Source organism: Mauremys mutica, chromosome 6 (assembly GCF_020497125.1).
Source record: "Mauremys mutica isolate MM-2020 ecotype Southern chromosome 6, ASM2049712v1, whole genome shotgun sequence".
NCBI lineage: Eukaryota > Metazoa > Chordata > Testudines > Geoemydidae > Mauremys > Mauremys mutica.
Genome location: NC_059077.1, coordinates 12,012,106 through 12,026,639, shown reverse-complemented (window position 1 = coordinate 12,026,639; position 14,534 = coordinate 12,012,106). Strand labels below are relative to the sequence as shown.

Sequence of the window (14,534 nt, the reverse complement as noted above, 5' to 3'; positions counted from 1 at the left end):
AATGGTGTTTCTTAATTATTAGATGTATGGGCTTTTTTGTGTGCACTGCAATTCGTAAGAGAGGGATGTGTTTGACGCACAAGCGTGTGTGTCCTAACTTATTTAGTCTAGTAAAATGCCAACTTATTTACCTGTAAGACCAAAGAAAGATAACAGTTATTATGACTCTAAAGTTCTCAGCAGATGGAAAACTCCGAGGGTATAGGTGCCAGACACTCTGAAACTTGAGAACAGAAGATTGAATGTTTGGCTCTTGCTTGTGATCGGAGTTACTGTTTCTGGACACTGATGATGTACTCTCTGATCTTTTTATCCTCCTTTCCCTTAACCCCTATTGCATAGGATGACAGTTTGTTACGTGAGTGACCACTGGGCCCAGTACGTTAGCTGCAATAAAGAGTATGGATCAATAATGCACCCCTATTCTGTGGAGAAACTGCAAGTGGAATTCGATGAACTGTTTCTTCGGGCTGTTCTACATGTGCTGAAGGCAAAAAGGTAGGAAATCCCAGTGAAGGATGTGAAAACTCACACCAAAATGCTATTAAAAACAATAGGAGGGTGCAGGTCTAGAGGTGGGACCAAATAAAACCCTGCATCAGAACACCCCAGGCTGCAGAATCCAGAATCTGCATGGACCGCTTTGGTCAGATTGTTACTTAATATTTTAATAGTGATTCAATATTTTCTGATTAGACTGTAGCATGCAAGATCCTTAAACATGCAGATGGGTACCCAAAAGGGGAGTGGTTAGAACTCAACAGGCTGATGTAACTTATGCTGTGGGGACTTGATCAGCGCAAAGTGGGATCAAGAGAACAGAAAGCCCACTCTTGTTCTCCTCTTTCCCAAATGAGGTGTGGGCTCCTCAGCCAGAGCAGAGGGTCTGGACCTGTAATTTCTTTTCAGGCACTGAGGCTTATTATTGTACAAATTATTTCTACTTGGCTCAAAATCCAACAGGCTGGGTGTCTGGCAGTTCATGTCTGAGATGCCTTATGGAACGATATCGAGTGGCATGCTTTGGAAGCTCTTCTTCATCATGCATTGTGCAGAAAATGAGCACCTGGAAAATCTCTGCTCCACCATGCAGCCTGCCGACTGCAAGCACAAACTCAGAGGTAGAATTCCTTTGCTTGCTATGAATTAAGGAACCTGCAGGGCAGTGTTTTGAATTCTGTTCTGGATCTGTAGTTAAACACAGCCCTTCTTCCAGTGCCTAGGCATGTGTATTCCAAAGAACAAGGATGTTGCCCCTTCTGATTGGTAACTGCAATCACTGTTTTGAACAGGGCGGCACCCACCTCTCGCGGGCGCCCCCTTTCTGGTTGGGTGTGAGCCTGCTTTTCTTTCAGTTCTTATAACGAGGTGGTGCCCTTCTGAGTTACTGCAAAGTTAACTCCATTCACACAGTTTTCCAAAACCAAAGTTGAAATCTTCAGTTTAAATACTCAGCAGATGTGTAGTGTTGTCTTCAATCCAGGACAAGGCTCAGCCACTTTTGTTGGTCTGTGTCTGGGAGAAGCAGAGCTTCCCCCAGGCTTTGTAACACAGAATTCTTGGACATCGCTTCGTTTTGGGGTTCAGTTTTCTAGTGCTCATTTTAGTTTTCAATCAGTGCAGAATGACTTCACTAGCTTAATTGCTGTCTAAAATCATGGTATATGGGATGAGCAAAATCCCTGAACTTACTAAAAACGTACCTGCTCTGCTTGGCTCTCCCCAGTTCTGATCTTGCCTTGACTGATTACTGATTACTGCTCTACAGGCAAAATGCTTCTGAAATAAATGTAGTCAAACTTTACTAATTCTGGGTCACTGAGAACAAAAATGATGCTTAAAATTGTTGATTGGCTCTAGTTTTCAAGTTATGCTATTGGGTCAGTATATACGACCCTGGACTTGGGAATAGCGGAGGATAAGTGAGTTATAAAGGGAAGGGATCTCAATTTAAACTGGAAATGACTAAAATACATCTTTGACTGGATCTATGAATAAATCTATGACTGGGTTTGGACAGTACTTGCTTTTTAGGCAAAACAATGAATGATGCAATCTGAAGCTGGTATTGCGTCATACATGATATGAATTGCATCATGTTGTTCCTAGAAGTCATGGATGATGCAATCATAATGAAGCTTACATCACTCTGCTGAACAAATTGCCCTATATCAGCTCTAGAAATCATACAGTGTCGTGCTCTCTTATTTGTCAGTGTTTGATTTTGCAAAAGGACACGTTTCTGTTTAGCCAAAGTGAGCAGAGATGCCTCGTACTTGTGTGAACAGTGCAGATAACTTCTGCTATGTTTGTGGTGAAGTGACTTTTGCATCACAAAAGCGCAGTATAACCACTATGGTTAAGAAAGCCTGTCACCTTTATTTTGGCTGCAAAATTGGAGATCAGGACAAGAGGTGGGCCCCACACATATGCTGCAACACTTGTGCAACAAATCTTCGCCAGTGGTTGAACAGGAAAAGGAAATCTATGCCTTTTGCAGTGCCAATGATTTGGAGAGAGCCAACAGATCATACCAGCAATTGTTACTTCTGCATGGTGCCTCCAGTTGGGAAAGGTGTGTCAAAGAAGAAAAAGTGGACTGTGCATTATCCAAACATTCCATCAGCTATAGGCCCAGTACTCCACGGAGAAGGACTGCCGGTTCCTGATGCACCAGAATCATTCTCACTTGAGTCAGACGAGGAAGAGGAAGAGGATGAAACTTCTGGTCCTGAACCATCAGTGTCACAGGACCCACATTTTCTCCCATCCTCCTCCTCTGAACCACACCTCAGAACACAAGGTCAACTGAATGACCTTGTCAGGGATTTGGAACTACCCAAGAGTAAGGCAGAGCTGTTGGGCTCCAGACTACAGCAGTGGAATCTCCTGGCAGGTGATGTTAGGGTTTCCATGTTCCGTGACCGTCAAAAGGATCTTGTCCCATTCATCTTCATGGAAGGTGATCTTGTAGCCTGCAACAACATCAATGGTGTGATGGCAGCCCTCAACATCGTTCACGATCCAGATGAGTGCAGACAGTTCATTGATTCATCGAAGACGAGTCTTAAAGCTGTTTTACTGCATAATGGCAATGTTTTGCCATCAATTCCAGTTGGTCATGCAGTCCATATGAAGGACACCTATGACAACATGAAACAACTTTTGAGGTGCATAAACTGTGACCAATATCAGTGGCAGCTTTGTGGCGATTTGAAGGTTGTTGGTCTGCAGACTGGATACACAAAGTACTGCTGTTTTCTCTGCGAATGGGATAGTCGTGCAAGAGATTCCCATTACATCAAGAAAGATTGGCCACTCCGACAGTCATTGGAGCCTGGGAGGAAAAGTGTTCAGCATCCACTACTTGTTGAATCAAGGAAGATTTTGTTACCACCCTTACACATCAAGCTGGGTCTGATGAAGAACTTTGTCAAGGCCATTGACAAAACACAAGCAGCTTTCAAGTACCTCCGTGGAAAATTTCCAAGGTTAAGTGAAGCTAAGATAAAGGAAGGTGTCTTTGTTGGTCCTCAGATTCGTAAACTTCTTCGAGATGATGCATTTGACCATGCACTGCGTGGCAAGGAAAAGACTGCATGGAAAGCCTTCCAGTTAGTGGCAATAAATTTTCTCGGAAACAACAAGGCAGACAACTACAGGTTGTTGGTGGAAAACCTCCTCAAGGCATACAAAAGCCTTGGTTGCAACATGTCACTAAAGATACATTTTTTGCACTCACATTTAGATTTTTTTCCACCGAACTGCGGAGCAGTGAGCGACGAGCACGGCGAGCGATTTCACCAGGACATTGCAACAATGGAGAAACGCTATCAGGGCAAATGGAGCCCATCAATGCTTGCAGACTATTGCTGGACAATGACAAGAGATGCTCCATTTAATGAATACAAGAGACAAGCCAAGAAGCGCCGAGTAGACACTGAATAGGACTAAACTATGTACATAATAGTTTTTTGCCTTTTGTTTCATAATAAATTTTAGTTATATAACCCTTTTGCTGATTTTTAAAGTGTTACATAAACAGGACAGGTGAAATATCATGTAAAGCACCCATAAACACATGAAAAGACCTAGGTTTACAATTTATGATTAAAACTCTACTATCTACACAATATACATAGACATAAAATGTAAAAACTTAAATATCTTAGAAACAGTAGCCAATCAGTTGTTTTAATTGTCATATTTGAATTCAGCACATCAAAATACATAATAAATACCACATTTTATCTCTGAAGCAGACGACTTTTCAAAAATTGTAGACCAGTGTTATATAAACTATTTAAAACTGATAAAAGGAAAAGGTCTTGTAACGGCACCAGCACTCACCTCTTGCAAGTGCCCCTGCCCGGGCTCAGTATTCAGCCAGATTGGCAGGGCCCATCACAGTACTGTCACCTAGGTTCTGGGTTCAGTTTCCTGGGCTCAATCCTGCCTGCACTGACCTGTCCATGGTCATGCTGCTCTTCAAGCCAGCCAGGCACCTGGTCATCAGCAGCCTTCCCTGGACTCAGTCCTGCCTGAGGTGAGCTGTCTGTGGCCCTGCTGCTTTTCCAGGCAGCCAGGCACCCTGGTTTCCCTCTTCAAGCTCCAGGCAGTAACTGAGTGCCCTGCCTGTGCTGCTTCCTTTTATATGGCCCTTGTGGCTGCTCCAGCAGCCTCTCTGATTGGCTGCCTGGAGGACTTCTCCTCTGCTTTTTTCTGGGGTGGGGTGAGGCAGGGTGGCGAGGCCTCCGGACCTAGTTCACCCCATCACTGGTCGTTTCACACAATTTGTAGTTCACTTGTGGAAATCATTGCCAGAAGATATCATTGAAGCCAACAGGTTAATAAATTCTAAAAAACCCCAAACATTTTTATGAATAATGAGCATCCAGAGTTAGAGTAATAACAATTAACAGTCCCCTTCCCCCACCCCAGGAGTTTTGGAAAGACTATAAATCCTCATGCTTCAAGACATAAATGCACCTATAACTATTGGGGTTAGGAAGGAACCTTTCAGGTGGGCAGGGTATTCCATAGCTACCTGCTACTGGGTTCCTTGCACCTTATCTGAAAGGGCTGGGACTGGCCAGTTTTGGAGGCAGGATACTGTACTATATGGGACACTGGGTTCGATCCAGCCTGGCAGTTCGTATGTCCCTGTTTCTGTTCCTGGCATTAGACTAAAGGTAAAATATACGTTTTTTATAGGAGGCAATTAACCATTTGACCTATATTGACGTGTATTCCCTCCACGTGATTTGCAGACCCAGAACACATTGAAAACTTTGAGAAGAATCTTACGTCCATGAACTGCTCGGAAGAAATTTGTCTGCTCACCACGTTTGCTCAGATGGCACAAGCCAAGCGGGCTGATGTAGATGAGGACTTTATCAGAGTCATTGTACTGGAGATATATGAGGTGGGCAATGCCACGGGGCCAGTTCTGTGAGGTGCTGAACACTACAGTGGGGCACTGAGCAGTCTTCCACTGTTAAGTTAAATGGAAAGTTCAAGGCACTCAGCACCCATTAGGATTAAGGCTTTAATTTCTAACCCTATCAAGCTGTTCTCTTCTCCTGGCTTGATTGTTTAATACTCTAGGACTGAATTAAAGTATCTGGATGGCTTGTTTGTCATTGCTACATCGGAACATCACTTCTGTAGACCAGGCTGGAATGAACAAAGTCAGGACATGGGAAATCTTTTCCTTTCCTTTCCTCATTTCCTTTCTCTGTTGGAGCTGGCCTGCAGTGCATCAGAACTGACTGAGCTGGAGCTCTGACTCTCCAACTTTATTGCTACCCGTCTATGCTCTGTTTTAATTTTCTGAGATCCATGGAGTCCATGCAGCCTAGGCAGTGTGGTCCAATAATTTTTCATGCTATGTCAGGATAAACAATTGGAAGAACTTGGACTGGAGTTTGCAATTTGTAAACACCACTGTCCAGGATCAGCAAAAGAAAATACATGTTATTTTATTGTATTCTCCACTATACTACCCATGAACCTAATCATAATGTGTGGGGTTTTTTTTTGTCCCCTCCACCCCTCTGTTCTCACCTTCTCAGGTATCTTATGTCAGCATTTCCACAAGAGAGACATTTTCAAAGGTTGGCAGAGAACTCTTGGGAGCAATCACAGGTGTCCATACTGGGATCATTTCTGTGCTCCTGGATCGAGTTAGAGACACCATTGAAAAAGTCGGGATGGTAAGAGCCGATCTGTGTCCTTTAAAACAGCCACTGTGTTAAGAGCTTAAAGTGGATGTTATGACCTAGTGTATTAAGGATGAATAATCAGACATTTGGCACACAGTGCTTTATTAGGTAGTGCAAATAGAAACTGGTTGTGCTGTGACTGTGAGCAAATATGCTCAGCGTGTTCAGATGGGAGTAAATAGAATGGGGGAAATGAGGGATGCTGGGATCAGTGTTGAGTAACGGTCAGTCCTTTTCCACTGTGTGTTGTACAGTGCTGAGCACATTGTCAGCACTAAAGAAACCAATCTCTTTAACCATTGATTTGTAATACGTGTATTTTCCCCCTCCACAGGTTTCCTTATACTTGTTTAAAGAGCTGCCATTGTACCTTTGGGAGCCCTCTTCCTCGGAGATAGCGCTGATCCGTGACTGGCTATTGAATTACAATCTGAACACAGTGGAGAATAAACTAGCCTGCATTATCCTGGAAGGGCTAAACTGGGGATTTGGTGAGCATGTATGTATTAAAAATTGAAAGCTTGACACTCAGTCAGACCTGAGAAAAACTGTTATTCAGCTAGCATTGTAACTAATCACGAATGCTGGAGATCGGTTAATAGATCTAACGCATTCTACTGGGATGTGATGGGTTGCTTTGTGAGCATTTGAAGGTGTGAGAATACAGGTATCCCAATGGTTTTGGAAGATGCTACTGGAGGAACCAGTTCTGTTCCCCTGCCATACTGTCACAGTTGGCAGAGGCAAAGCTCCCTCATTATAAAACAGAGGAGGCAACCGGCAGTGTGTTTTCTGAGGGCCTGACGACTCTGGAATGTGCTTCTCTCCTGGGCCTGCCAGTAGTCAGATTTTCAGGTGCATGGCATAGATCACCTTTTCCTTTCGTGCATTTAAGGAGGAGGATGGATTTATAGGAGTTGGGTGTGTGTGTGTCTGGAAACTGAGCTAATTTAAGTGTGAAGTCTTTGTTATGATATGATTGGCTGGTGGTTGTGGAAAAGTCCTTCAAACTGGAAACTAGTCTTTGGAATTGTGGTTTGAAATATTGTATAGAAACTTTAGCTTTTGAAATGGTTTTTATATGTTGTTTTTTTTCAGGATGGGGCCAGAAAACTCAAAAACAAATCAATAAACTCTTGGGATCTCTAGGAAGGTCATTCTCCATAGACAGGTCCTCAGCTGTAGAACTCTGTGTGGCTAGAAGTCTCTGAGCCTGAGTTCATTATCCTTCAGTGTACGGTGCAAGACTCCTCTTGCTGACCAAGCATTTGGCTAATCTAATGCACCAGCTATGTGTTTTCCTTTTTGTGTTTACACTGTCTTTACACATTCCTTGGTGATATAACCAAAAGCCAGGCGAGGGTACGTTACAGTGAGAATGATGATACAAGTTTATAGGTCTTCTTTAATAAAGAAAACAAACTTTAACAGGACACTACTACTCTTCACCTCGATCCAGCTGTCCATGCTGAAGTTGCATTAATGATCCTAGAAGCTTACCAGAAATACCTCCCTCAAAAACCGTATGGTGGACTGCTTTCTGAGAGCATCAAACAGGTACTTCTCCCCCTCTCCCGCCCTCTGTGAATTTTTGGTGGTTGTAGATGAAAGAAGTGTAGGAACCTCAAGCTTAATTTTAAAAAACCCAAACTTTCATGCCGTTGTATTGGGCATTTCATGACTGAAAGGATAGTTATGATGCTTGAGCTAAGGTATTTGTTAGTCTTTGTGTGTGTGTATGTTAAAAGAGCATTATAAAGATTGCAAAGTCAAGGCCCAGTGTCACACAGGGGTCTGTGGTGAGCAGGGAATTAAATCAGAGCCTCTAGTCCTAGTCTAATGCCCTAACTCCTGGATCTTTCTTCCTCTCTGGTCATGTGACTTCTTTCTTATAGGTCTCCTACTTGGCTAGTGTTGTTCGTTATGGAGAGACACCCGAGACCTCCTTTAATCAGTGGGCGTGGGGCTTGATTTTGAGGTTAAAGCTGCACAGAAATGATCATGGTGTGCAGCAGCGTTGGCCTGCAGTTCCTGCTTTCAGCACTATGCTAGACATGACAGAATCAGTCATGCTTCATCCACTACTGAAGGCTGTCAAATCCGGCATCCCTATTGGCTGTTACCTTGCATTGGCAATGACTACACTGGGTCATAGGTAAGTGTGCCTTTTACTGGTGCTTGTGAGGAGTGGGTAACTCCAGTGGGCTGAGCATCCTAAATGGTAATGGACCCGGAGGGCTAATACATTCTTCTTGTTCATCTTCAAATGGTCTCAGTATTTTACAGAGGGGGATAGAAAACCCTTTTCTCCGGTCACCTCAGGAGAATGCTTTCCAGTAACATGCTAATTTATTTCATTTCCTCAGTTATAACTAAGGGCTAGTCTACACTTACCGTCCGGGTCGACACGGTGAGTTCGACTTCTCGGAGTTCGAACTATCGCGTCTGATCTAGACGCGATAGTTCGAACTCCGGAAGCGCCGCGGTCGACTCCGCTACTCCACCACTGCAAAAGGCGGTGGCGGAGTCGACCTTGGAGCCGCGGACTTCGATCCCACGGCGTCTGGACGGGTAAGTAGTTCGAACTAGGCTACTTTGACTTGCGTACCCTAGTTCGACCCCCGCCCTTAGTGTAGACCTGCCCTTAGGCTCTCTTCACATTATGGTTGAAACAATGCTAAGTGATGACAGTGTTAAAACAATAATTGCTGGCGTAATGTCTGTAGTCCTTGTGGACAGGGGTTCCTTCTTAACCCTGCTAACCAAAAAGTGATGTCTTGCATTCCCTCCCATATTAGTCTGCAGCAACGTTTTCTAACAGTGTTGCAACAGGATGTTCAGAAACATCCCTGTCCGTCTTGTGTACTAGAAATTGGTAAGACGCTTGTTACTTCAATCAAAATGTTAATGAGCATCCTAACCTAGCATTAAACATGTTTCAAAACAGTCCTTTCTAGCGTAGTCTCAGCCACTTTGTGGTTAGGCTCTCTGTGAGTTTCTCCTTTGATTAGTTCAAAACTGTAAAGTGATGCTACTCGTGTCCTGCCTCAATATTTTCACTCTTTTCTCAACTTTTAGCCATTTTGCTTTCTCCATATAATGTTGATTTAATTTGTGAGGAGAAATTGTCCTAGTGCTTTTCTGAAAACCTCCACTCAATGTGCAGCGGCAGACAAAAAACCGAACAGAATGTTGGGAATCATTAGGAAAGGGATAGATAATAAGACAGAAAATATCTTATTGCTCCTGTGTAAATCCATGGTACGCTCACATCTTGAATACTGCGTGCAGATCTGCTTACCCCGTCTCAAAAAGATATATTGGAATTGGAAAAGATTCAGAAAAGGGCAACAAAAATGATTAGGGGTATGGAACGGCTTCCGTATGAGGGGAGATTAGTAAGACTGGGACTTTTCAGCTTGGAAAAGAGACGACTAAGGGGGGGATATGATAGAGGTTTATAAAATTATAACCAGGGTGGAGAAAGTAAATAAGGAAGTGTTATTTACTCCTCATACCGTAAGAACTGGCGGGGGATGGGGGGGGGGGGTCACCAAATGATATTAATAGGCAGCAGGTTTAAAACAAACAAAAGGAAGTATTTTTTCATACAACGCACAGTCAACCTGTGGAACTCCTTGCCAAAGGATGTCATGAAGGCCAAGACTATAATAGAGTTCAAAAAAGAACTAGATAAATTCATGGAGGTCCATCAATGGCTATTAGCCAGGATGGGCAGGGATGGTGTCCTTAGCCTCTGTTTGCCAGAAGCTGGGAATGAGTGACAGGGGGTGGATCACTTGATGATTACCTGTTCTATTCATTCCCTCTGAAGCAGCATTGGCCACTATCGGAAGACAGAATACTGGACTAGATGGACCTTTGGTCTGACCCAGTATGACCGTTCTTATGTTCTTCCCCCCTTGCATGTGCTCCCCAGTAGGGTTAGAGCAGTTTGATTCCATGTTTTTAAAGAGCGGTTCTAGCTTGAGAAAGTTGGTGGTGTGATCTGAGCATAGGATGAGAAGCTCGTGTTATATGTAGAACAGAGATTTATTTGGAACTGATAATCCCAGACCTAAGCCTTTAGAATTTTTCTACAGCTGCACTAATTCATCTGTTTTACCTTATGCTGTTGGTAGAGCAGTTTTTGCGCACAGTCCTTTTGACTGTACTGAAAAGCTGCTTTGCATAGATGATCCAGCTGAGATGCTGTGATATTGACTCCCACTGTGGTTTTGGGAAAATCTTTTGCTCCGTCTCCCCATATGAAAAATGGGGGCTAATACTGATCTTATATCACAGGAATGTTGAAGGCTGATTAATGTTTAAGCAAACGGAAAAAGTAAAGAGCTATGAAAGTGGAGGTGTTTAATATTAATGTTACGTCTTTCTGGCATAGAAGATCTGGGCGTTGAAATATTATCCTCGCTACCTTTGACATTGCCCCAGGGCTGCGTGTTTGTATTGCTAGCACTTGATACCAGGAACTGCACTGAATGAGATGTAGGCTCCCTTTTCCTAGACATCCCTTTTCCCGGCAGTGTCTGAGGCTGCTGCAAGATAAGAGCAGGAATTCCATGTGGCATCTCCTGTAGTGAAATGCATTGCCAGCTATCAAATGGCTCCCCATCTCTATCTGCAGCAAATACCGATGTGGTTAGAGGCCTTAATTCTCTAGGGCTGACAAACCAGGAATTTTCACCAGCCTTAAATCCCTCCTTTTTTGGGAGGGAATGAGGTGGAAAAACTTGAATCTGCTTGGATAAATTCACAACGATTGACGCTATTTAGTATTTATTGGTCATTTTGTTTGTTTTTGTTTCTCTCCTTGCAGCATTGAAAAGTTCTGTGCTGAAGGAATCCCTCTGCTGGGCATACTGGTGCAGTCTAGGTATCTGAGAACAGTAGTCCATGTACTGGATAAAGTTTTACCCTTGTTCTATCCCTGCCAGTATTACCTTCTGAAGAATGAACAGTAAGTATGATCTTTATTTAACTGTAGTGCCAAGGCAGAGCGATATTAGTGTGTGGCAACAGTTGACTAGAAACATAATCAGCATATTTGCCAAGTTGTTTTTTTACGATTGTGATCAGTGGCACAGCTGTGGTGGAAACACCCACTACATGTGCTATCACCGTGTGTGCAGACATCCTGCTGAGACAGGGCTGTAGCTTGTAGCACAGTTTTCCAGTCTCTGGACAGCCTGACCCATTCTCTCTGTGGATGGGCTAGGTAGAGGAGCAGGCAACACTCTGGGTGTCAAGCTGTTAATGCCGTTACTGCTAAGCGTGTTAAAGTTCCAGTCAGAATCCCCATAGGGCGTGGCCAAAGGCCTATTAACATAATGCCCTGTCATGACTAATTGCTATGTTACTAGGCCAGGCTGCAGAACCTTCTATCCAAAATCAGTCCCCTCCCAAGTCCTCATTGCTGTCATGCTGAAACATGGTCTGTTCTGGGACTGACTGGTCAGTACTTAGAGCCCCATGGGGCAGACAAGGGTAGTTCTCAGTCTCTTTCAAGGAGCACTTCGGAGAGTGCTTTCCTCTGCAGGGTAACTTCTGCAGAGAAATCCTGAAACATAAACGGGTCCCTCCACCAGTGCCCCAGGTGCCTTTCTCCTGATTACTGATCTATGTCAGTTCTTGTCAGACATCTCTCCAGATGTTTTTCAAGACTAATGTGCACTGATACGACCTGAACTATCTGAGCAGCACGGTTAGGTTTTCTTAACAGGGTGGTCCTCCTCTGCCCCTGCCGTTCCTGGTTGTGATGCCATACTGTGCTTTCTTGATTTGAGCTTTTCTCCTGTTCTTCCCGTTTTCTCTTGCACAAGTCTGCAACTGTCAGGCACTCCTGTGCTTATATAGCACTGCAGAGTGTATTACAAACTCTGCCTATAGAACCTCTAATGTAGAGGATGGCAGTCCACTGGCACACTGTGCAGCACAAGGCAATGTGGAATTTTGGCTAAGAACAGTTGGGCAAATCTGTCTCTTACAAGTAGTACCATAATCTCTGCAGAGCAGACTGGACCTCAGTTTTTTCAGATCTCATCTGAGACCTGTCTACACAAACTGATGCAACTCGCCTTCCTAAATATCACTTGCCTCGCTTTGTCCCACACACCTCTTCATGCCTTGTTCCATGTTGGTCCCTGTTCCTGGAATTCTTTCAGTCTTTTCACACACTAGTCAACTTCCCTTTCATAATTCAGCTGTCTCTTGAAAACACACTATTTCTACCAAATGTTTCAATGTTGATCTGGTATCAGAGAGGTGGCCTTGTTAGTCTGGATCTGTAAAAAGCAACAGAGTCCTGTGGCACCTTATAGACTAACAGTGTTGATCTAGAGTCAGCAATCCAAACATCTTTGAAAAAGAAATTGCATTGATCTGAGATTATACAATTTGAGGGGATGTCGCATCTGAAATGTCCGAATTAGACTGAGGCAGCTCATATGTGACCTCTGTGCATTTCTGATGCAGGGAGGGTGATAAATTGGGTCCCAGGCTGTTTACAACATGTTGATGTGTCAGATGAGACTGTAAAAGCCTGCCTCCTGTCTGCTCTTTGCTGATATTTATAAAAAGCACATTGAGATGTCTCTGGTCAGAATGTTCCTTCCTTACAAGTTCTGTGTAGTGGCTCAGGCCTTTGGCTCCTGATGCTGCTGTATTTCAGCAGTGGGTTGTTCAGGAAGGGTTGAGACGAAAATCATGGTATAAACTCAAGGCGATAGTTCAGATGTTCACATGCTGATTTTTAAAAATGCAAATTTATTTATCATGGTTTGGGTTTAAGTCTAATCATTGTCCCCTTCGGTATTATGACGCTTAAATCCCTCGGAACAAACTGACCCAGCCCTTTATGTATGATGTAGGAGAAATCTTAGAATGGAATAAATTTCATTTGTGGTTATTATGGTCTCTAGGTTTTTATCTTACATCCAGCTGTTCCTTCACCTGGATAGTGGAGTTCCACAAGGCATGACTCAGCAGGTTACGCACAAAGTGACGCAACACTTGACAGGAGCAAGCTATGGAGAAAATGTTGAGCTTCTCAACAGCGTGATCCAGGTCAGAAAAAGAAGCGTGAATGGACTGTACATCTAATGGCTAGAGGGAGATGGGTCTGCAGTGCTCCAGTGCTAATTCTTTTTTTTTTTTTTTTAACTTAGTGTTGCAGCTCTTGATTGTTAAAAAGAGAGAGAATGCTCACCGATGTTGCTTAGAATGTGGTATGAAGCATAATTTGCACACTGACATTAGGGTTGGGTAGAGCAGGAATTAAGAGGCGTATCTTGCTACTGTTAGGGTTTGTAAGTTTTCCTTTCTGATCGCTGGTTTGTGATCAGTATTTGGAAAATGGTGCTGGTCTAGAAAGAATCGGCACTGGTCTGCCAAAGTATCTGTAGCCCTATCAGGTCATGAAGTCTAGACCCCAACGGAGTTAAATGGAAGAAAATACCAGGCTTAGAAAAGATGATAAACTGATACCCATGATGACATTGAGAGCTCTGCCTTGCAGGGAGAGCAGAATGAAGGGTTGGCATTGCCAGGCTGAGGCCTGCAGGGTTTCAAATGTACGGCCTCAGTGACTGTTTCTTCTCCTGCAGAGTTAGAAGCCTTAGAAATGGCCTCTTCTCCAGCAGTGTTTGTAAGCTCCACGGACCCCCTGCTTCAACATCTCTTTACCCCGAGAATTTCTGTGCTCAGGGATAAAGAACAAAAATAGCAAACCTTTTACGGTGATGTCATTTGTGTCCTCCTGAAAATAAACGGATCTCATTAGAGCCCTTGTTGCTGTCACAAAAATCAACCGATGGAAATTAAACAATGGTTCAGTAGAGGTTTGTGCTTTAATCATTCAGGCTGGGCGCTGTTTGTTAACTCCACCCTTTAACTTGGCAGACCCACATTTTTGTAAGCCGTCAGCCTGATGGAGTGTGGCCAGCTGCAGTGCTGGAGTTCTGGGCGCAAGTTCTCACTGCTCAACAGCTGTGGCACAGAGAGAGAGCAACGCTCTACCTGCTGGATCATCTGTGCAAAGCAGCTTTTCAGTACAGTCAAGAGGACGGTGTGCAAAAACTGCTCTACCAACAGCATAAGGTAAAACAGATGAATTAGTGCAGCTGTAGAAAAATTCTAAAGGCTTAGGTCTGGGATTATCAGTTCCAAATAAATCTCTGTTCTGTATATAGTATGAGCCCATTTATCTGAAAAGTAACAGGGATGTCGGTAACAATTGAGTAAATTGGGGTTTGGCTAATTGGGTGGTACTGAGTGAATTGGGATGGGGGCATC

At 43.6% G+C, this 14,534-nt stretch overlaps 1 protein-coding gene across 1 annotated transcript in view; it reads left to right on the top strand.

Annotated features, from left to right (window-relative positions):
• EPG5 (ectopic P-granules autophagy protein 5 homolog) overlaps window positions 1-14,534 on the top strand; it is an 87,564-nt gene that overhangs the window by 24,221 nt on the left and 48,809 nt on the right. The window contains exons 10-19 of the mRNA XM_045021658.1: window positions 343-498; window positions 964-1,121; window positions 5,271-5,425; window positions 6,075-6,215; window positions 6,559-6,723; window positions 7,656-7,781; window positions 8,120-8,379; window positions 11,062-11,202; window positions 13,163-13,307; window positions 14,142-14,339. Of these exons, the coding sequence (XP_044877593.1) occupies window positions 343-498; window positions 964-1,121; window positions 5,271-5,425; window positions 6,075-6,215; window positions 6,559-6,723; window positions 7,656-7,781; window positions 8,120-8,379; window positions 11,062-11,202; window positions 13,163-13,307; window positions 14,142-14,339 (1,645 nt within the window). The remainder of the gene's footprint in view (window positions 1-342; window positions 499-963; window positions 1,122-5,270; window positions 5,426-6,074; window positions 6,216-6,558; window positions 6,724-7,655; window positions 7,782-8,119; window positions 8,380-11,061; window positions 11,203-13,162; window positions 13,308-14,141; window positions 14,340-14,534) is intronic.